This window comes from Psammomys obesus, unplaced genomic scaffold (genome assembly GCF_907164565.1).
Source record: "Psammomys obesus unplaced genomic scaffold, mPsaObe1.curated_primary_1811, whole genome shotgun sequence".
NCBI lineage: Eukaryota > Metazoa > Chordata > Mammalia > Rodentia > Muridae > Psammomys > Psammomys obesus.
In genome coordinates this window covers 5,684,401-5,707,440 of record NW_026588752.1, presented here as the reverse complement: position 1 = coordinate 5,707,440, position 23,040 = coordinate 5,684,401, and the positions used below count along the sequence as shown (strand labels likewise).

Below are 23,040 nucleotides of genomic sequence, written 5' to 3'. Positions count from 1 at the left end.
CAGCAGGAACTGGTAACCTTGAACCTTGTTCCGGCTCCTCCTAAAGCATGTAAGCTGCTTAGTGGAGAGCTGTGTGGGCAGGCTGGCCTTGGCCCCTCCACTGGAAGCAGGATGTTTTTCAGAGCACTGGCGGATGGTTCCTATGGCTTAAAACCCAATGTGGCTGCCTTTGGGGAGTCTCAGCACCGCACGTGAAGAAGACAGTGGAGACTCCATCACCCTGACATTTTCTTGAGCCTTGGGGACTAACTCTGTCATCCCTTTCTGCCCACAGGGAAGTAACAAGCCCGCTCTGGGAGCATGCTCTTTCTCAGTGGACTCACACTGGTACCATTGCAGCTGCACGAGAAAATGCCAGGTTACTGTTCCAGGTAGCTGGCTGATGCAACGAGAGGTACTTTCCACACTGGGAGACCCTGCCTCGCAGGGCCCATCTCCAGGAAGTATCCCCCTCACGCCTGTCCTCCCCAGGATATCCAAGTTTCCTCTCCCCGCAAATCTTCCTGGCCTAATGGATTCCAGCGCTTAGCGGAAGCCCAGGCCCCGCAGCTGCCTCCCCGCCGCCCGGAGGACTGAGGGACCCAGGGCACCAGCCAGGCGAGTGGGCTGGCCCGAGGCTCCCAAACTGCTGACCTGGGCGCTCGCGAACAAAGACAGCTTCTCCAGCCGCCCGTGCGCCGCCATGCAGGCGGGAGCACCAGGCTGCATGTCCCCGAGTCCCTCACCGTCGCTTGTTTTGTTTTGTTTGAGGCAGTGTCCCTGCTGCCCTGGTGCTTGATAGGAGCCTAGCACACACCTCACACGCCTTACACACCTCCTGCCTTGGCCTCCCAAGTGCTCAGATTACAGGCGTGAGCGACCATACTAGAATAACGCGTTTGGGTTCAGGGAGGAAGCGGGGGAAAACTCACTTCAGAGACGCTTAAAAATGAAAGCTTTAACTTCTGCGCGGGGAGGGAGGCGGCCAGTTCCGGATCTGACCCGGTCGCACTGGGAGGTCGCACAGCGTTTTTAAGGTATGGGAACAGGAGCGGGGTGGGCTGTTGTGTTATTAACCAATCATATTTTGACACGAGGGATTGAGCAGAAGTAAACCTAGGTGACTGCGCCTTTCCAGGTCACCTGGTTTTCAGGACCCTCGACTCAGCTCTTTGCAGTCCTCTCTTGGACTTTGGCCCGGAATTTAGAATGATAAGGGAACAAAGGGGTGGGCAAGCTTTAAGTCAAGACAGGCAACACGTTTCCAAACTGTGCGCCTTAGTTTTAGGTAATGGCAACGTTCCTCTTTACATCCTTTACTGGTTAGCGTACAAACGTGGAGCATCTGAAGAAGCAGTTGGGTTACCGGGCATGGGAATATGAACTTTCTGTTTGTTTGTTTGTTTGAGACAGGGTTTTTCTGTGTAGCCCTGGTTGTCCTGGACTCCATTTGTAGACCAGGTTGGTCTCAAACTCACAGAGATCTGCCTGCCTCTGCCTCGGAGTGCTGGCTTTACCGACCTTTGCCACCACATCTGGCTATGAACTCTGTTTTGACCCTGTCGACAAGATGTAACTTGTTCCTGAGATGGCTGGACCCAGAAAACTGTCTCATAACAACACTGTGATGGGCCGTACGGCAAAAAAAAAAAAGAAATAAAAATGAAAATGGGTATGGCGGTGGTGGTGGAGATAAACTACCTGGTGTAGCCTTGATTTTTCCACACAACCATACTGGTAATATTACTTCCCTTTTTATTGTATGTCTGGATTTTGTTTTAAAACAGGGTCTCATGAAGCCAAAGTTTAAGTGTTAATGCTTTACCACTGTGCTATATATGTATGATATATGTATGATATATATATATATATATATCATATATATATATATATATATATATTTTTTTTTTTTTTTTGACGCAGAATTTCATGTAGCCCAGGATGCTGTCAGGCTCTTAAGGCACAAGTACCTGTTACGGAGTCCTGGCTCCACTCTGCAGTTCTGCTTCCTGTATAGCCTAGCCATTTTGGCCACAAGCTGTCTTGGTGCTCCTGGTCCTTATTCTCTTGACCTCTTGGCTCTTCTCCCTCCCCCTAGTCTTCTCTCTTGTCCCATTCAACCCCCTCTCCTCTCTTAGCCAGGTTCAGTCTGGACCCTTCAGATGCTCTAGCTGTTCTCTCCTTAACCATACCTAGGACTGATCAGGTCCTCATTTTCATTCACACCATCATAGCTAGCCTTTTTTTTTTTTTTTTTTAACTTTTTGACACTGCATGTCTCCGGTTTGACCATGAACTTGTTATTCTCTTGCCTCAGCCTCTTGAATAACTAGGAGTACGGTCTTGTGCCACTTGATTCAGATAAAAAAGAGTTTTTAACTCACTGACCTATTTTTTTTTGAATTATTTGCTTTTTCTCTTTGTACAAGTTAGCATTTTTTTTTTTTAACAAATAACTTAGGGCTGCCAATCACAGCATGTTTTCTTATAGAAATAGAGAGTGTGTGTATTCCTGAATATTCCATAGCCTGTGTGTACAGCAAAGAGAACAGCTTTTTGAGAGCTGGAGTCACTCTTCCACCACATGAGTTCAGAGGACCAAACTCAGGTGTGTCAGGTGTGTCAGTAACTGTTCTTATTCACTAAGCCATCTTGCTGACCCTTTAAAAAACAAAACAAAACAAAACAGAACAAAACAAAAACCTTGTCTCATTCTGTTGCCTTTACTGGCCTACAACTCGATGTAGACCAGGCTGGCCTCAGAATCAGAGAGGCAAAAGCAGATGAATCCCTTTCGTTTGAGGGCAGCCTGATCTACAGAGTGAGTTCCAGGACAGCCAAGGCTACACAGAGAAACCCTGTCTCAAAACAACAAAAACCAACCAAACAAATAAACAAAACCACTAAAGCCAGATGTGGTTGTAATCTCAGGTTGTAAACTCAGGAAGCTAAGGCAAGAGGATGGACAGTTCTGGGCCACCCTGGATTACCTAGAGAACTGTAGAACAGCCAGGCTCCGTGGCGCAGGGCTGTAATCCCAGTACTTGGGGAGGCAGAGGCAGGCAGATCTCTGTGAGCTCAAAGCCAGCCCAGTCTATAAAGCAAGTCCAGGACAGTCAAGGCTGTACAGAGAAACCCTGTTTCAAAAAACAAACAAAGAAATACCTGAGAGGGAATTTTCTGGAGTGAACAGCCACTGGACACTGCTCCTGGGCCCTGGATGGCAGAATCCCCGCAGTCACCTCTGTGCTCTTCTGCTTCACAGGCTGTTGGTCTTCTCTAGGGTCCTGTGATCCAGTCCTATAGACAGATGTTCCCTGTAACCCATGCTTTTTACCCATGTCCTTGTTCTCAGAAATAAAGACTTTGAGACTTAAATATATTTATGAGGGCTGGAGAGATGGCTCAGCGGTTAAGAGCACTGTCTGCTCTTCCAGAGGTCTTGAGTTCAATTCCCAGCAACCAAATGGTGGCTCACAACCATCTATCTATATTGGGATCTGATGCCCTCTTCTGGCAGGCGGGTGTGTATGCAGATAGAACACTCATCTATAATATATATATATAAGTTTACAAAAGCCTAGGCCAATAGGCATGTTCCCCGACTTGCTCGTAACTACTATCCCATTTATTTTATTACGTTCTGCCACACATAAAATAAATGAGGGGAAAAAAAGTTCTGCCGTGTGGTGGCTGGATACCTCTGCTCAGGTTTCATGGATCTGCCCTCCTCAGTGTCTGGGGTGAATTCCCCGAATATGTCACTCTATCCCAGCATTCACTCTCTCTACTGTAACTCCTCCCTCCTATTTCCTGCCTCGGCTATAGGCCAATCAGCTGTTTATTGACAGGTGAAGAATCCATACAGTACACAAGATATTATACCTACACAATCCAAGGCATATCTTTGGGTCTCCTTGAATCCTCACCCCTTTACACCTTTACCCTGCAAAGGACAAGGTGAGCTCCCTTCCCCAACTCCTTAACAGCAAGATCCTGGCTTCTCCATGGCAGTGCTGCAGGCTGTCTCCAGCTTGCACCCTGACACTGCTGTCCTAGATCCAACCCTCACTTCTTTCAGGGAGCCTCCCAGGCTTTGTGGCTCGGAGCTCTGAGCTCCAAGGCCAGGGCTTTTCAGGCAAAGAGAGCCACTCTAGGGATTATCATGAGCATCAGGTAGGGCTGCAGAGTTCCCCATGTTCAGGCTCATTTACACAAATGAGGCCTCTTAAATCCTCTGTGGTGATGGTGATGTCATGGGGTTCCTGACCCTCACTCTGGCCAGTCTTGGCACTCAGCCTGTGCTCTAAGCCTTTGCCTTCATCTTTTGTTCAAATCTAATTCTGTGCTCAACCCCAAAGAGGCTCCTTGGGGAGTTGACATGTTGCTACTCAGAAGCCAGGAGCACTTGGTTGAACATTTACTTCAGAGACAGGGAAAAACGAAAGCTATTACACTTTAGAGGCAACCTCAGAACAGATCGTTGTCACAAGTCTTCAGAGAAAGCACTTTGCTTTGCTAAACCATTTCTGGGGAAAAGTGATAGGCAGGGCAAGTAGCCTTTGCAGTTTTACTTTTAGCTACTGATAACAGTAACCACTGTAACTGAGCAGTTTGCCATTTGTCAGAGTGAGAGCAGGTTGCCCATAAGGGTACAGCCAGAAGGAATCATCCCCAGGGCGGGTCCTCCTGATGGTGCCTTATCAAGAGAGGATAGGCAGGGAGAACAGACTCCAGGGTGGACTCCAATGGGACAGCTCATGACCAGGAGGACATAGGGGGTTGAATCTGGAGAAGGTTCTCTACTAAGGGGAAGACCAGATGAAGTGGGTAAAAATCTCTGTAACCAGAACTTTTGGTTACTTTATTTATTGGGTTCTTTTTTTCTACCTCCCTACCCCACCCCTATCCTTTCCAACTCCCCAACACTAGGCAGGAGAGAAAGAAGGTTGGAGCGGAAAGGGGGCATCGCTATTGTTAGACTTCTTGCTGATAAGGAGCATTGAGTTCCTTGGGGCAAGTCCAGTCATAGCTGCTTTGGACAATCTGAAGGAACCCCGTGTATTCTACACCTGAAATTAAACAAACAAACAAAGAAACAAACAAAAAAAAACCCCACCAACAATAAAAAATGTTTGCATAACATAATGATTTTTTAAGAAAACCAAAATTCTCCCAACAACCTTCCTTAGAGAAGAGGCAGCATGGGCCTCTAGATGAGGGCAGGGACAGCTCTTCAGTGAGGATTTTGGAATTTTGGTTTCTTTAAAAACATAGAAATAATACTAGGTGTAGTGGCGCACAACTGTAATCCCAGCACTCTGGGAGGCAGAGGCAGGCAGATCTCTGTGAGTTCCAAGCCAGCCTGGTCTACAAAGTGAGTCCTCAACAGCCAAGGCCACACAGAGAAACCCTGTCTCGAAAAATGAAAACCAAACACCACAGAGATATTATAAAAATATGTGTTTTGTTTGTTTGTTTGTGTGAGAGAGGGTTTCTCTGTGTAGCCTTGGCTAACCTGCCTCCCCAAGTGCTAGGATTATATGACTTTGCCTTTGCCAGCTGCAGAAAGTTCTGCAATTGTGTGACATTTGGAATTCTGAGAACCATTCAGAGGGTGTTTAACAGCAGGGCCTGAGAGGTTGTTGGGTTGTTGGTTGGTTCTTAGTCACTTTTGGTCATGGTTGATTAAGTAGTCTTTTGCAGAGAATAAATGGCGAGAAGAAGAAATTTGATTTCCTAATGTCAAAGATCAAACTTGGCCCAAGGAGCTTGATGCCCCTAAGCAGCGGGAAGCAGTCTAACGATAACGTCGCCCCCTTTCCAACCCCTGACTTTATTCAGGGGCCTCTTTCCTGTCCTTTCTATCCTTTGTTCTCTCTTATCTAGTGTTAGGGGTTTGAAAGGGTAAAAGAAAAGGAGTGGAGAAGGATAGACTAAAGAGCCCACAAGTAGCAAATGCTGGCTACAGAGCTCCAGTATGCCATGACATTTAGAGCCTAGGCTAGGCTCTGTAGGAGGGAGTGGTGGAGAGCAGCGTTGGACTGATGTTTTTGCGCCCTGTGTGAAGATGGTCCCTGGATATTCAAATGCTGGTTTCTGTACCAGCAGAGAGCTGAGCACAGAGCTGACTGTGGGATTGTGAAGCATCACCCATCTCAGTGTTTTGTATTTTTTCCTTTAAAGCAGCTTCCTATGCAGTCAAAGCTGGCTTTGAACTTTTTTTTTTTTTTGTAAGATTTATTGATTATGTTTACAGTGTTCTGCCTGGACACCAGAAGAGGACACCGGCCCACATTATAGATGGCTGTGAGCCATCATGTGGTTGCTGGGAATTGAACTCAGGACCTCTGGAAGAGCAGACAGTGCTCTTAACCTCTGGGCCATCCCTTCAGCCCTGAGTTTGAACTCTTAATCCTGCTATCTCTGTTTTTGTTAATTTTTAGTATAATTATTTTGAGACAGGGTTTCTCTGCCCTGGAACTTGCTTTGTAGACTAGGCTGGCCTCAAGCACGCAGAGATCTGCCTCCTGAATGCTGGGATTACAGGTGTGCACTACCACTGTCTGGAGTATTAATTATTTTTTTTAAATGCAAGATCTTTACTGGTTCTATGTTTTGAAAATAGCTTCCACAATGTTTATTTCATATTTGTTTCTTTTTATGTGTTGGGTGTTTTGCTTGGATGTCTGTCTGTGCACCACCTGCCTGGTGCTCATAGAGGCCTGCAGAGGGCTTCAGATGCCCCAGAACTGAAGTTACAGGTCACTGTGTACTGCCTTATGGGTGCTGGAAGGGGAGCCAGTGCTCTTTAACCACTGAGCCATCTCTCCAGCCCTTAATTAACTATTTTTATGTGTGGTCATGGGCTGGTGTGTGGATATCAGATAACTTTGTGGAGGCATTTCTCTCCTTCCATCTTTTTGTGGGTCCCAGGAATTAAACTGGGGTAGGACAGGCTTGGCAGCAAATGCTTTATAGGCTGAGCTTTCTGGTTGAGCCCAGCTATCTAAAGGAGCCACCTCGCTGGACCCTTTGTTTTGTTCTTTTGAGGCAAAGACTTGACATCAGTGATTTATATAGAAAACATTTATAACATAATGAATTTAGAAACAACCAAGATTACGATCGATTACAAATGACGTAATTCACGAAGGCCCTTCAGTTACTAGAGAATGCCCAGGAAATGACGTTGACTCGGGAGAAAGGATGGGACCAAAGAGATAAAGGAACCAGAAGGGAGGATAGGACACAAGGATCCGCCGAGCCAGGGTCATGCGGCCATAAAGGTGGTGAGCCTTCTGAAGGTGGGTGAGGCTCCAGACAAGGATGTCAGGATACGGGAACACGCAAAATACAGCAAGAAAGCAGCGACCTGAGCCATCCGTGTCGCCACCGCCACAGTGCACGGTCACTGGGACAAAGTGCCAAGGATATTCCAGCAGGCGGTGACTCCAAGGGGCGAGGGCTGAACTAAGGGTAAAGGCCGGACCAATGGGCAAGGGTTGTATCAATGGGTGAGGGCTGGGCTGCTGACAAAGGATGCTGCGCAGTTACAAATGTTTGAATAATAATCCAGTTAGCTTTAATGAAGAGGAAAACATTTCCCTCCCCTCGATGGAACATACAAAAACCTTTAAATGAATGTCCCGGCTTCCTCCTCAGGGAGTCAGAGTCAAATACTGCGTGAGATGAGTGGGAAGACGTCAATAAACCATACCCGGGATCCCAAACCCAGGTTGCTCCACCCTGAATGCTCCATCTCTACTGACTCCGCCCCCTTCGAGGGTAACGGACCCGCCCCTCACGCCGATTGATCCAGCGTTCAACAAGCCGCTGCAAAGGTAATATCTGGATAGGCGGAATTCGTCAAAGGAATGGGTCCCCACCACGGCCCTACTGCGCATGCTCGCCCCGTGACCCTAGCTTGAGGTGACGGCGGGAGCCAAGGCGGGGGCCCAAAGCACTGAGGCTGAGGGACCCGCCACGGCTCCGTCGTCCGAGAGGCAGGGCCTGCTGCCGTCGGTGAGGACGGGCCCCCAGCGGGCGGGAGGGTCCCGGCTCGGAAGCGAGTCCGGGCATGGCTGTCCCGGAATCCGGGACGGTGCTAGGGAAGGGTTCCTAGCTCTGCCCCCCAAATTCAGACCGCCCTCTTGTCGGCTATCCGCGAGGCGCTTCCTTTCTCCATGCTTACCTTTCACAAACCCACCCTACCTCTGAGCACCCTGGACGTCCCAACCTTGGACACCCCCAACCCCCAACGCGCCCCCTACCCTAGTCGGTGTCCGCTCTGCCCGGTTGGTACACGCCCATGCTTAACCTCTGCACTTTCGTTGCATTAGGCCTGGGAGTCCTTGTCCCAGAATTTGAGGGCTAGGAGCTGGGGTGAGGGACAATGGTTGGAGGGGAGCAGGGAGCCGGAGGGTTTTAGGTACAAGACCTGTTGGGCAGGGGTGGTGAAGAGACCATTCTGAGTCATGGTGATGAGGGAAGGGAGATGCCCTTATTTGGGACCCCGCATGGGGAAGCTTTGCTCTGTTCTGCATGTTACTCAATTCTCAATCCTCGGGGAGGGTTACTGCTGTTTTCTTCTGTCTCCCCGTGGGCTATGTCCTGCACACCCCGGGGTCATATGTCCAATCACAGCTCTCCGTGGCTGTGCAGGACCTTGACTATGGGAACAGCTGTTGGTAACCTGAGTTCACCGTGCTTACCCTTCACCTGATGCTAGCAACTCCCATTACACAGCGCAAACCAGCCCCGAGAGGATAAGGGGCCTGTCCTTCCAGTTAGGACGTTGCTGTTTCACTATCACCTTAATGAAGGTAATTCTATTGCTCACCCCAAGATAACAAGTGAAATTCCAAGCCTCCAGAGCCTCGTCAGTAAGAGTTTGGACCTTGATTTTTCCACGGCCACCCTAATGACAGTCACCACCAATTTAGTGACTTAAAAACAACACAGCTTTATTCTCATATATTTTAAAGGCCAGAAGGCTGATGTGGGTGTTTGTTATTAGTGTGAGCGGGGCTGTGTTCCTTCCTGAGGCTTTAGGAAAGACACACTTACTTGCCTCTTCTAGAAGCAGCCTGCCTTGTTTGGCTGGCGTGCCCTTCCTCAGTCTTCAAAGCCCCTTATCAACTAATGAACCCTGCCTCCAGCCTAACCTTTCCTACTCTGCTTCCACCTCCACGTCTGTCTTTCTTTCTTTCTTTCTTTCTTTCTTTCTTTCTTTCTTTCTTTCTTTCTTTCTTTCTTTCTTTCTTTCTTTCTTTCTTTCTTTCTCTTTCTCTCTCTCTTTCTTTGTTTCTTATTAATGTTTTTATTTTGTCTGTGTGCCACATGTGTACAATACCTGTGAAGGCCAGAAGGGGGCATCATATCCGTTAGGCGCTACAGGTGTTGTGAGCCACCATGTGGATGCTGGAAAGCAAACACCTGTCCTCTGGAAGAGCAGGAAGCCTGTTTCTTTTGTTTGATCTTTGTCATTTTGGGTTTTGTTTTGTTTTGTTTTTTGGAACAGCAATGTGTAGTCAGAGGACAGCTTGTGGGAACTGGCTCTCTCCTACCATGGGGATCCTGGGATGGAACGCAGGTCTTGAGGAAATCACCAATACCTGCTGAGTGATCTTGATAACCCTTGTTTTGGAGACAGGTTCTTGATAAGTAGGTTTGACTTGAACCCCCAATACTGCTTTACCCTTCCCACTGCTGGGATTATAGGTGTATGCCACCACACCGGCTGCTAGGTGGTAGGACCTGGGCATCTCAAGATTCATTATCCTGGCTCTCATAGACCGGGTGATGTGTGAAAGACTCCTGCTCATTGTATGCTCTTGGATCTTGAGCCAGTTTTGCTCTTTGGGTATCCTTAATCGTGACCAAGGTCATGAGAGCTGCTTGGCTTTGCAGGGCTGGGGACTGAATAATGTAGGCAAACTCTCAACTGGGCTACACCAACCCTTGCTTCACTTTTTTTTTTTTTTTTTTGGCGGGTGATAATTTGTGTGTGTGGGTATGTGTAGTATGTGTGTGAGGATATACAAGTGCCTCTCCATGTGCATAGGCCAGAGATGGATATTGAATGTGTGTCATCCCCCCCCCCCCACCTTCCCTTTCTACTTCATTACCTCGAGACAAAGCATCTCACTTGAACCAGAAGCTTACCATCTTGGCTAGGCAGATTGGTCAGCCAACAAGCTCCAGGGATCTGAATGAATATCTCTACTTCCCAGTACTTGGTTCCAGGTATGTTTGGCCAGGCCTGGCTTCCACAAGAGTGCTGGGAACTTGGATTCAGGTCCTTGGCATGTGCAGTAAGTGCTCTTACCAACAGAACCATCTCCTTACACACACACACACACACACACACACACTTTTTTCCTCCTGGAAGTTGGAACACATGACAGTCTTTCTGCCTCACTCTCCTGAGTGTTGGGATTCAGGGTATGAGCCACCACACCTGGCTTCTGTTTGTTTGCTTATTTATTTATTTATTTATTTATTTATTTATTTATTTATTTATTTATTTATTTATTTACTTACTTATTTACTTACAGTGTCTCATGTAGCCCAGGCTGGTCTTGAACTCCTAATTCTCCTGCCTCCCCCTCATATGTGAGAAGTCTGGTCTGAGACTTTTTTTCTCTGAATAGTAGACTAATAAAAAAAAAAATTACTTTGTTGAGTAAGTGTATCTTATCTTTTAAAATGTTAAATATGTGGCTACTGGGAAAAAAAAAGTGAGTTCACAGACATTACAATTTAAGAACATGGGTCTTGATGGACGGCTCGGCAGTTAAGACCACTTGCTGCTCTTTCAGAAGCCCCTAGTTGGGTTCTCAACACCCGTGTTGGGGAGCTCACAGCTGCCTGTAATTTCAGCTCCAAGGGATCTGACACCCTTTTCTAGCCTCAGAGGGTGCCTGTACAGAAGGCATTCACTCATTCAGACACACGTATGAGAAACTAAAAATAATAGGAATAAGTCTTTGAAAAACAATCGGGATGATGGTGAACTCACTCATTCCCACCATCACCCTAAAGTCGCTTCAGACCACAGGCAGATTTGGAGGGCTTTAGGCAAGCATGCTACAGAGCAACCCATAATGTGGGGGTGAGATTTCCTAGGGTCCCGCAGAGGTGAAGAGCCTCAGCACAGCACAGCACAGGCATCTCAGTTCTCTGTGACCATCACAGATAGTGGTGACTTTGATCAGCTGGTGGAGGTGGTGGATGCCAGTTAGTTCCCCTGAATAGTCACTATTCTTACTTCCTGGGGACTGAGTCACTAAATGAGAGGGGAGGTCGACCTTAGGGAGGAGCATCTTCTTTAGAATTCTGTTAGCTTGAATTCTTTTAGCCCAGTCGGACCTTGAACCTTGTGGGTAGCTGAGAGTGACCTTGAGCCCCTAATCCTCATACCCCTACTTCCCAAGGGCTAAGGTTATAGGCATGTGCTCCTGTAAAAGGTTTACGTGGTGTTGGGACTCGAACCCATACTTTTGTGCATGCTAGACAGGCACTCTGAACTATATCCCCAGCCCTGGAATTCATGAGGAAAACTTGGGCCCTCTCCAATATATATTCAGGTATTGTTATCATTGTGGGCTTGTGGATATTTATTTTATTCTTAGTGTTATAACCCTGACCTTAAGGTAGGACCACACTCTTGAGCAGTTTTCTTCATGGCTGGCTTTTCTCTTTTGGAATTGGCCTTTGTCCAGTGAATCTGGGTTCCAGTTCTGGTTCTCACCCTTGGCACAGGTGGGATGATGGGAATACTGGGAAGGGAGGTCACTGGGTTCCAGCAAAGAAGGTCAAGATTGGCCTCAGATCTCATTCCTGACTCAGGTTGCTTTGTGTTGGACTTGGATAAGGAGGCCAGTGGGGCAAGGTGCCTGACCTCTTCCGCATACCATTTCATCCAAGAGGTTTCTGGGTCCCTCTGTTATGTGGAGTAGTGTGTATACGTGTGAAATGCATGTGCAGTGTGTTTTCAGGTGTGCTCCTGTGCATGGGCAGGTCAGAGAGGTTCAAACTGGGTATCTTCCTCTACCGCTACTCGGTATTTTCTGAGACAGGGTCTCCACTGAGCCAAGCGTTCCCTGTTTTGGCTAGACTGGAAGGCAAACCATCCCCTGGGGTCTACCTGACTCTGTTCCCCTCCCCCAAGTACTAGGGTGTTACAGAGGCTCTCACACTGGGCTTTCTATATGAATGAATGCTGAGTATCCAAACTCAGGTCCTTATGTTTACATAGCAAGACTTTGTTCACTGAGCCACGTCCCCAGCTCTCTGGGTCATGTCTTTGTCAACTTGTATTTGTGTCTCTACGTTTGAAACAAGATCTCCCCTCCCCGCACCCCCATGTTGAGGACTGACCACTCAGATGCTACACAAGTTCTGTGTCCCTGAACTATATCCCCAGCCTGAAGGAAGGATTTGGGGGGCGGGGCAGGAGGCAGGTCTTGTTGTATAGTCCTGGTTGTCCTGGAACTCCCTATATAGTCCAGGCAGGCCCCAAACTCATCTTCCTGCCTCTGTTTCCTAAGTGATGGGCTTGAAGGCGTGTACCACTGTGCCTGGTCCTAAATTGTATTATGCTTGGTTTTATTCTAGTGATTTGTATTAATCTTATTTGCTTGCGGCTTAACTTACTTTGAGGTTCTGGGGACCTAACTCAGGACCTTGTCTCATGTTAAGCTTTTGCACTACCACTGAGCTTCACGGAAGCCCAGCTCATGTGTATTTTCTTTTCTGGCATTTACATAGCACAGGGGACCTTTTTCTTTTGACTAAATGACTAATGGGGAAATTACCTTGTGAATAAATATATATTTTTTAGATGTGAAGTATATTATCACTGGGGGCAGGGGACTGAATTCGTGGACATACAAGTTAGTAAACTGGTGAAGAGTGAACTCACTCACTCCCACCATCACCCCAAGCTACATTGCAGATCCACTTGGTAGCACCCCATTCTCCTCCACTGACTGCTTTGCCTCCCACCTTAGGACAGAGCCCCTGGACTCCCAGGTTCCTGGCCAGGGAGGAGGAGGAAAAGGAGAAGCCTATCTACCGGGGCTGAGCAGGCCTGAGGGCCAGGCTGTTGGTCCTGGAATGCCCCAGCCCAAGCCCAGTGAGCAGGAGGGTGAGAACACGAAGGCCGGCCAGGAGCCAACTCCCCAGCCTGGCACAGATGTGGTCCCAGCAGCCCCCAGGAAGCCCAGAAAATTCTCCAAGCTAGTCCTGCTGACAGCCTCCAAAGACAGCCCCAAAGTGGCTGGGGCCAAGCGCAAAGGAGTCCATTGCATCATGTCCCTGGGCGTGCCGGGCCCTGCCACCTTGGCCAAGGCCCTCCTCAAGACTCACCCTGAGGCCCAGCGGGCCATTGAAGCAGCCCTCCAGGAGCCTGAGCAGAAGCGCAGCAAGCTGGACCTGGGTGAGGCTCCCGTAGCTGGCGCTGCCCCTCCAAGATACCTGGTACCTCTCAGAGCTGCCACCGGCATCTGGTTCCCATTCTAAGAGCCCCTGCCACTCCCTTTGCCTTCCTGATCAATGCTGCTCTGCTTCTCTGAGCACAGGTGGGAGGCGGAGGGCACAGGAGTTACAGGTGCCGGCTTGGGGCACTGGGCACTCCTTGAAGAGCCTGGGACCCTGACTTAGCCCGGGGTATTGCCAAGTAGCCTTGCCCCTTAGAGTTCATAAAGAGCCCTTTCTGCATGGGGTGCTTGCCTTGCTTCATCCCAGGGGTGTCGGAGGTTGAGGTGGGCATGCTGCTCTGTGCTGCATCCTAGAGGCTGCTGACCTCGCTCAAGGTCTTGGCTACATATGGTGTTTCCAAAGGCCTGGGCTTCTTGGTCCACCGTCCACATGTTCCACAAGCATTTCACAGCAGGTACAAAGAGTGCCTTCATTTCTTCTGTCAGCTAGTTTGCCCATGTTTGTAGACTTGCAGTCGTGTGCTCTCAGGGCCCTGGGCCAGCAGGAGCTGGAGGACTCTCCTCCCTGTCTCCCTGAGTCTCACCCTCACTAAAGCCTCCACAAAGGACAGAACAGAGCTCCAGGGGACTTTCAGGAGGTTTCCATGGAGGACCCTTAGAAGTTTCAGGCTGATGAGGACACAAGGCTTACGGAGAAAGCTCAGTGCCCTCTCCTCTCGTTTACAGAGATGATGGGAGGCAATGGGCAGCATTAGCCTCTCCTTACCGCTCCACCATGGCTTCGCCCCTTCCTCCAGTGTGACGGGGTGGGCAGTGGGTGGAGGACGGTGACAACATACTGTCCCTTTCTTTACACCCAGCTCAGGCTAGTCCCATGTTCCTGGGACCTGTGGTGTCCTCAGGCCTCCTTGGGAGCAGTGAGGTGGCAGGTAGCAGAGGGGTTGGCTGGGGACAAGCAATGAAGGCTAGTTTCTGAGCACTCCAGAGACTGGAGGAAAACAAGTAACCAAGCTTGCAGTACTCAGTGTCAGGACACTGTGGATGGTGCTGAGGTGGGGAAAGAGAGTGGGGCCGATGGCCACAAGATGTGCTTAACAAGGGACAGAGGCTTGAGACTTGATCGAGGTTCTGACCCACTTGCCAGGACACAGAGTTCTCAAAAGTCACCAGAGCTGGAAGGAGAGCCCTAGGCCAACAGCACCTGGTCGCCCGGGGAGGGGTACAAGACATCTTCCTGGGTGAAGCTGCAAGTTCCCCAACCTGGCTGTGTGGGTGCATGTTGTGCCCATTCCTGTGTCCTGTGTGTGGTTGTCGTCTGTGTGAGCATCTCTGTCATTGTTTCTCTTGTCCCTTCATGTGACTTTTCCCTAGGAGGTGAGTGTGTGTCAGTCTAAAGCAGTTTCCCCTCCCCTCTGGGCTTGGAGCAGGAGATACTGCAACTCAAGCACACATTTAGGGATGCCTGTGGCAGGAAGAAGGCAATTGAGCTGATCTATTTCCGGCAGAAGCAGCACTTGCCAGGCCCTGAGATGGTGGGCTGAGAAAAGCTATGGTCTTGGGGTTCCATTTTCTGCCAAGGCACAGGTGGCCCCTTAGGATCAGCCTCACCCGAAAGAGGAAGGAGAGGAAGTGCTGGTGTTACCAAAAGTTAGTTGGGCCGGGCAGGGGATCCTGCCTCCTTGCTCGTAGAAATTGAATGGGACGGCCAAAGGTCATAAAGCTCCATCGTCCCACTGCCCATCCCCACCCCAGGGGCTAAAAGCTCATGGAAGCCAACATGGAGTGGCTGTGGCTACAAGCCTGGAGTTCTTTGGAGACCGTAAGGATCCTCAGGCTCCCATTCACAGCTGGGGCATTGAGCGCTCTCTGAGAGTGCCCTACTATCTGGCCACTTGGTTCTCACCAGCACAGGGGTTGAAGATGGGGTCTCCAAGACCTATGGGAGGCTGATCTTGGAGTCACTACCCTGAGGCAACCTGCACAGAAGGAGCAGGTTGACTGTGGCTGGTAACAAAAACAGTTGGCTATAGAGACATCATATTGGTCCCTTCCAACCACGGGAGACCTCCTACTGCTTCTTGTGTGAGTTCAGGCTCTGAAGCACTACAGCTTCTGGGAGAACTGGAACAAAACAAAGGAACGATGGCACCCCTTCCGGGCTCTGCTGGGCACGTGCTCTTCATCAGTGGACGACTTCCTGTCCCCTGTTCCCACATGCAGACCTTCCTGCCTCCGCCCCACCCCTGGCCAGGTGGTGGCAATTCAGCCGCATCCTACTCAGCTGTTTCCTAGAAACGACACAAGAAGTGTTTGTGACCCTGAACTTGGGGCTTTTTAGGAATGGTGTCCCCAGTGTGGCAATCCCTTAAGTCAGTTAACACAGACACCTGGCCTTTTACTGACCCCTAAGAGGCTAGGGCGAGTGGCTCTCAGCTTACAGCAGAACAGTGGGAGCCCAGGGCCAGCCTTTTCCATCCCTCCTTTGTTCTTTGTTACCAACCTGACCTATCTGCCTTTTCCCCAGATACAGACGGCCCAGAAGACAATGGATCATCAGGGGTGTCTTCAAGTTCCGAGGAGGAGACCACTGTGGTCCCCAAGGAGCCCAGTGTTTCCCCATAATTTTGGCAACTGCTGCAGTGTGCTCTGCTCACTGCATAGGTTACTTTTATAAGCAAGAAGGAAAGGAGAGAGAAAATAAAAGCAGCTGTATGCTGTTTTCCACCTTCGGCAGGTTTTTGTTGTTGTTTTTCCAGACAGGATCTCTCTGTGTAGCCCTGGTTGTCCTGGAACTTGTTCTGTAGAACAGGTTGGCCTCGAACCTCACAGAGATCTGCCTGCCTCTGCCTTCTGAGTGCTGGGATTAAATAAGTGCACCACCACCACCAGGCTGGGGTAGGCTTAAAACGCTAGAACTCTTGGGACCAGCTGTGATCCCAGCACTCTGGAGACTTCCTCTCTGACTTTCTTTCTCATCCCAGACTTGCCTGGCCTGGGCCAGTAGACCCAGTGCAGTCTCTCTTGAGGCCTCTAAATCCTAGGTTCATTCATGGTTGGGCTTTCTTGGCCTGGAAAATGAGCTCTTGGCATAACTCAGAGCAGTTCCCAAGGCTTCATCTTTGTGCTACTGCTAGCCTGAAATGAGTCACCAAGAGCTCCTGCCCTGGACCCAGGACAGCTTGGTTTCCTCATGCCTGACTCTTTCCTCCACAAGAGACATCAGATTCGCTCTAGCTGAGTCCAAGGTTGCCATGGGCCACTGTCCTTCCTGATCTAAGCAAGCCTGCTCTCTAAAAGATGACCCTCAGATTGCTGGCTCCCAGACACAAGAGCCCCAGCCTCCTCCCGACGGGCACCAGTGAGGAAGGGATGAGGCTACAGCTGACACTTGTCAAGCATCTACCCACAATCCTCACAAGAGTGCAAGGCAACCCCAGGAGATCATACACACACAGCCTGGCCCCCTCCAACTTGTGGACTGGAGAGAAAGGAAAACAGTTGTCTTCCAGTCCCCAAGTGGGTTACCCCCAGACACTCTCAAAGGGCACAAGCTTTGGACTCCAGTCCTTTTACCTACCAGTCCTATTCTCTGAAAAACCACTTCTGAGTATGAAAAACATTATCCTTTTCAATGTAGAATGTAGAGGCCCTATGTTTCAAATGTGTCTTCAAAACTCTCTCTGAAACAGATACTTGCCACATTTTTTTTTCTCCTGTCATTCTGCTGTATTGCTGTTATAGGGCTGTTTTTTAAACTTTTAAAACATTTTATTAATTTTGACCGCACATATGTCTGTGTAGAAATGTGTATGCAGGACCTTTGGAGGTGAGATGTTGTGTTTTCTGACACTATAGGCACAGACAGTTATGAGCTGCCATGCAGTTGCTGGGAATCGAACCTGGGTCCTCTGGAAGAGCAGTTAGTGTTCTCAACCACTGAGCCATTGCTCCAGCCCCATGAGGGCTGTTGTAATATTGCTATTCTGTTCCAATCTTGGAAGTTCGTTCTTTCATCCTTTTAAAAATAGAGTCCACTGTGGTTTCTCTTTTGCTGTGTGCTTTTGGACCTGGGCATGGTGTGGCAGCCATTCCTTTGATCCCAGCATTTAGGAGACGCGGGGGGGGGGGGCAGGACATGAGGGTAGGGAGATGGCTCAGTTGGTAAACAATGTTGTAGAGTGGACCTCTAACCCCAGGGCTGGGCAGACAGGGACAGAAGGGTCCCTGGGGCATGGTGGCGAGCCTGTCTAGCCTAACTGGCCAGCTTCCGGTTCAGTGAGAGACCCAGTTTCAAAAACATAAGAGGGAATGCAGTTGAGGAAGCCAGTGTTGACCTCTGGCCTCCACACACAGGGACACAGACGCACACGCACATGCACACACTCACAGAGGAAGCCCTGGGATGGAGCTGGAGAGAATGACTACAGGGAAGCAAGGGAGAGGAGGGGCCGGACGGGAGCAAGGCTACCCTAACCTTTGCGTGCAAGCTTGTATTTGTTTTCCTCTGGCCTATGTATATTTACCTGGGTTAGAGTGGCCAGCTTAATCCAGTACTCCTAGGTCTCCACCAGACTACCTCACAGTTCCTCCCTGCGACCAGATAGTGTGCTCCTGGCATGCACAATATGAGTTGCTCGGCATCTCCACGGTACCTGGGCCGTGAGCGCCTCCTGGAGTGTGGTCCTGGATTACCAATCTCGGTCAGTCCTGCACTGCAGACTGCCAGAAGCAAGGGCTCCTTTAGGACCAGGCACACGGTGGCTCCCTGCACCGTATGCTGTGTTAGATTTATTGCCCTTGCTTCCTGCCCCATCCCCACACCACAAAAACTAACACTACCAGAGGCAGGATTTCTGTCTACTTGGGTTCCTGAGGTTCCCAGTGTGGAGCCCTTAAGGAGCCTGCAGGGTCACTGGACACAGAGAGCATGGGAAGGAGAGTAGAGGACAGAGATTTGAGATTACCAAATTGCAGAGGGCTTATAGGTTCTGCCCATGTGTAAATCACACGTGTGGATCGCAGTAGAGCTGGGGGGGAGGGTGTTGCAAGAAGCTGGAGTCTTGCCAACTCTGAGGCGAAGGGACAGCAAAGCAAGTGTGGGAGCCTGCTACTTGTAGAACCTTCCAGCTGTGTTAAAAGCAAGAAAGAGTACAAGGCAGAGCAAGCATCCTCCCTGTGGGAGCGATCCCCCTGCTTCTGCCCCGTGAATACCACCTCAGATTTATTTTTATTTCGTGTGTATGAGCATTTGCCTGCACGCATATGTCTGTAACATGTACATGATTGATTCTGGAAGAGGCCAGAAGAGGGCATCAGATCCCATAACTAAACTTTGCCATCTCTAAACCTCTATCTCCAAAGAAATAAGAGTAGCAACATTGCAGTTATGAAGTAGCAATGAAAACAATGTTATGGTTGCAGGGGTCACCACAGCACAAGGAGCTGTATTAAAGGGTCACAGCATTAGGTTGAGAAACATTGCCTAAGCCATCTTTCCAACCCTATTTGTTTTTTGAGACATCTAAGTAGAACCAGCTTCCCTGGGACTCACTATGTAGCCTATGGTGGCCTCATTCTCATGCCTCAGTCTCCCCAATTCTGAGATTATAGGTTTTCCCCTCTACACCAGGCTTTGCATTTTCTTTCTGAGTGAGGTTTTTTTGTTTGTTAGCTTTTAGCTTTCTGGAAAAAAAAATCCTTTATTTTCTCTTTCATTTCTTTATTTACCTGCTGCGAATTTTTCTTATTCACCTGTTGTTGTTTTCAAGACCCAGGGTCTCATGTAGCCCAGGCTTGCCTTGCACTCTCTATGTGGCTGATGATGGACTTGAATTCCTGATTCTCCTGCTTCCATTTCATTTCTGCCGTACCACAGCCAGTTCCTGGACCCTTCCTTAAACTCATGATCTGTTATTGTCACTATTTCGAATCTCAGATTGTCCTGGATTGGGAGTGGGTGATATCTAAAGGCTTCAAGGTGCTTCATGAGAACGTTCAGGGGAACTGGAAAGATGGCTTAGCTATTAAGAACACTGGCTGCTCTGTCAAAGGACCAAGGTCTGATGCCCAGCACCCACATGGTGGGTCACATCTCTCAGCAACACCAGTTCCAGAGGATCCAACAACCTCTTCTGGTCTCCGCAGGCACCAGACAAGCACATAGTGCACAGATACACATGCAGACCAAACACCAAATACATAAAAATACATTTTTTAAATATTTCAGAAGTATGGTAAAAAACAAAAACAAAAGAACACTTGGCAGCGGTAGCACAGGCTTTCAATCCCGTTCAGGGGAGGCAGAGGCAGGCCTGTCTCTGAATCTGAGGCCAGTCTGGTCTACAGAGAGAATTCCCGGACAAATCTCGTCTTGAAAAAAATAAGTAAAAATAAAATAAGTTAAAAAAAAATCAAAAGAAAGTTCAGGAAGGTCACCGGCCTAAACATGCACTTAAGCCAACATTACAATTTCCTAAGAATCCAGCCGAATCTTGTGCAAGGTTCTGTTGCCTCGACCCTCCAGCATCCTCTTAGTGAGGGTGCCCGGCCTGCATCCCTGCTACAAATTCACCTGCTACCCCGCCCCCCGGATGCAGTCGTGGGACCTTGGGTTATCCCGCCTCCTTCGCGGTAAATAGACCCGCCTCTGTATGCTGATTGGCCAGGGTGTCAGGTTGGCACCGCGCAGAGAAGACCCGGAGAAGTAGCATCCGCCCCAGGAACGGCTCCGCGCCTCTGCTGCGCATGCTCGCTAGTAGCGTCTGGGCTTTCCAAGCCGGTTCTTCGCGGGGGCGCGCGCGTCCGCGGCTCGCTCCCCGGGGGCCAGTTGGCGGCGGGAGCGGGCGCCTGGGTCGTGGTTCTTAGAGCAGCCCGGGTGTTAGGCCGACGCCTCTGTTGGCGGAGACCCTCACGAAGGACCGCGTGGCTCAGCCGCGGGAGAGGCAGGGCCCGCTGCCGTCGGTGAGGACGGGCCCCTGCGGGCGGGAGGGTCCGGTCAGCGGAGCGATGCCTGGTCCAGCTGCCCCGGGGTCGGGCCCGGTGCTGGGGAGGGACCCCAGCTCCGCAGCTCGGGCCGCCTCCTTGTCGGTCATCTGCGGTGTGCCCCCTTTCTCCTTGATCTCTTCACCAACGCACCCGACCCCTGTTCCCATCTCATCACCCCTAAATCGGGAGCACATATTCACCCATCTTCCTCGGACCCTGTCCACCCTGCCTAGTGCGTGTCCACCTGGCTCTGTTCTCCCTCGCGGCCCATCCTTGGCGGCGGCAAGTCCCAGTGACCTTGCAATTTTTTTTTGCCGGTTGTTACCCCTCGTAGTTCAGACTATAGATTGCCCGTTATGGCTTTCAAACTTTGTGAATCATTCTAGACTGAGAAATATGTTTTATGTGTATGAAGGTAGATTCGTGAATCACAAGTTTAAAGAGAGCCGCTTACCGGGCTCACATGACGCAGATCTATTCAGGCTCCGTTCTAATTCACTCCTTTCCGTTCCGTTCCATTCCATTCCAAATGACTGACTGGCTAACCCATTGATTCAAGACCTAGTTTATCTGACAGCTTTAAACCCTCCTTTTCTCCTTACTCACACAATCAGAAAACCATTGCAAAGAAAGGTCTTTTTTTTTTTTTTAATTTTTTTATTGTGGTGGTGGGTTTGTTTTGTTTGCTTTGGAATTTTTCTGCTTTCCGGGGTCTATCCCATTGCTGGGGTTTGATTTAGCTTTTCTGGTCTGATTCAGGAATGTTTATCTCATTGTTCTTACAAGCGTCACTAGTCTGACGTGTGTGTGTGGGGGGGGGGGCAGAAAACAGTATAAGTTATGGCTAGGTAGGGGAGCTGGCCATGTGCTTGCCTATGCAGATGGCTTTTGCTGGGGCGAGGGGGGATAAGGAAGAGTAAGTTAAGAAGAGTAACTTCTCGGCTTGTGGGGGTAGAAGTGGAGTGGCCAAAGCCGAAGACCATCAGAGGACTGCCCAGATTTTGATGGGCCGAAGAGGAGGCAGCGAGGAAGGAAAGCCTTGATGCCCGCATAAGCGGATGGGAGATGGGTGTGATTTCATCCCCAGAGAGTGAGCTGTGAGCATGCAGCAGGCTAGGTGAAGGCTAGCCATGCTTCCGATCGAGGATGGCTGGGGAGTCTATCAGTCAGCTTCCCGTGTCTTGTGTGGATTTTTATTATCGTTCTGAGTGTGTGTGTGCATGTGAAGGCCTGTTCTATCACCCTCCTACCGTACCTTTATTCTTTTCTTTGTGTGTGTGTTTTGAGACAGGGCTTCTCTGTGTATCCCTGGGCATCCTGAAACTTGCTCGGTAGACCAGGGTGGCCTCAAATTCAGAAATGCCCCTGCCTCTGCCTCCTGAGTGCTGGGATTAAAGGCCTGCACCACCACTGCCTGGCTGCCTTATTCCTTTGAGACAGGAGCTGTACTGGAAACCATATCTCTGCCTCCCACAGTCTGGGGTTACAGGCATCCAGTTAGACCTAGCATTTAACATGAATTCTGCCGGCTGAGCTAAGGTCCTCATGCTTACCCTACCGACCGCCGTTGTCTGCTGAGCCATCTCCACCCCCACCCTTAGCTTTCTGTGTGGAAGACAAAACACTGGTGTTGGTGCAGCCCTCAAGGGGGGCGGGGATAGTGGCAGTGAGAGAGCAGAATGAGAACACATGACAGGAGCATATAGTGGAGCAAGCTGTTCACCTCATAGTCGGCAAGAGCGAGAAGGGCTGGGGCTCCCATAGGTCCCTCAAAGGCGTACCCCAGTGACCTAAGGACCGCCCCTGAAGGTTTCATTACCTCCCACTGGTGCCTCTGTGGTGGACATTAATGATCCAAGTTATAGCAAGGGATTCTGGGAGTCCCAAACTCTGCATGTCTGTTTCTAAAACAACAACAACAAAATTCGCCTTTCCAGGGTCTGTTACCATTGCTGGGGCTTGATTTAGGTTTTCTGGTTGGATTTAGGTATGTTTATCTCATTGTTCTTCCAAGTGTTGTCTTTTAAGATAGGGTCTCTCTATAAGCCTGGCTCTCCGAGGACTCAGTATGCTGACCAGGCCGCCCTTGAACCCAGAGATTCTCCTGCCCTCCTCTCTGAGTGCTGGAGTTAAAGGCACACACTACCGCGTCCAGCTGCAGTGTCTGTATTACTAAATTGTTCTCAGTTCACCGGCCCCCTCACCAGAAGACACCCAGCAGTACTGGTTCCACAGTAACTTGGGAAAAAAGGTGATAGTGGACTTGAGTACAAAGAGGCCAGAGGTGCCGAGAGCTGCCCTGCCCTCACAGCGAAACAGAGTTAGTTCTAGAATGCCACCAGTGCTGAGGTGGTGAAATTGGCAGTCTTTCTGGGGCTTGTCACCACCTTCGCCCGGTCTCAGGCGTGCACACATAACCCCAGTATGTGATCCCAGGAAGCTCAGCAGTGCTGTGTACAATCTGTGTGTGCACAGTCACAGGTTAGTTAACCAGGTAAAGCGCTCCTCTTACCCATCACACACAGAGGCTGTTAGGAGAGGAGTCATTGAAATAAATCACACAGAACATTACTTACCTTTTTACATTTTTAATTAAAATTTTTTTTTTTTTTTTTTTTTTTTTTTTTTTTTT

At 49.5% G+C, this 23,040-nt stretch overlaps 2 protein-coding genes across 8 annotated transcripts in view; both read left to right on the top strand.

The window, feature by feature from the left end:
• The first annotated feature begins 86 nt into the window (after positions 1-86).
• On the top strand, positions 87-16,153 carry Flywch2 (FLYWCH family member 2). Of its 6 annotated transcripts, none has more exons than XM_055604519.1 (4): positions 87-1,016; positions 7,645-7,823; positions 12,996-13,423; positions 15,949-16,153. In XM_055604519.1, the coding sequence occupies exons 3-4, from the start codon at positions 13,102-13,104 to the stop codon at positions 16,044-16,046; spliced, it is 420 nt and encodes a 139-aa protein (XP_055460494.1). In that variant the 5' UTR covers positions 87-1,016; positions 7,645-7,823; positions 12,996-13,101; the 3' UTR covers positions 16,047-16,153. The 6 variants fall into 6 exon arrangements, with proteins under 6 accessions (XP_055460494.1, XP_055460493.1, XP_055460495.1 ...); XM_055604518.1 differs by lacking the exon at positions 87-1,016 and adding an exon at positions 7,196-7,286; XM_055604520.1 differs by lacking the exon at positions 87-1,016 and adding an exon at positions 7,196-7,458 and having other exon boundaries at positions 15,955-16,153.
• A 4,042-nt stretch (positions 16,154-20,195) lies between these two features.
• The window catches only part of Flywch1 (FLYWCH-type zinc finger 1), a 20,228-nt gene continuing 17,383 nt past the window's right edge, over positions 20,196-23,040 (top strand). For both annotated transcript variants that reach the window (XM_055604503.1, XM_055604502.1), the window contains exon 1: positions 20,196-20,384. The gene's annotated coding sequence lies outside the window, so the exon portion shown is untranslated. The remainder of the gene's footprint in view (positions 20,385-23,040) is intronic.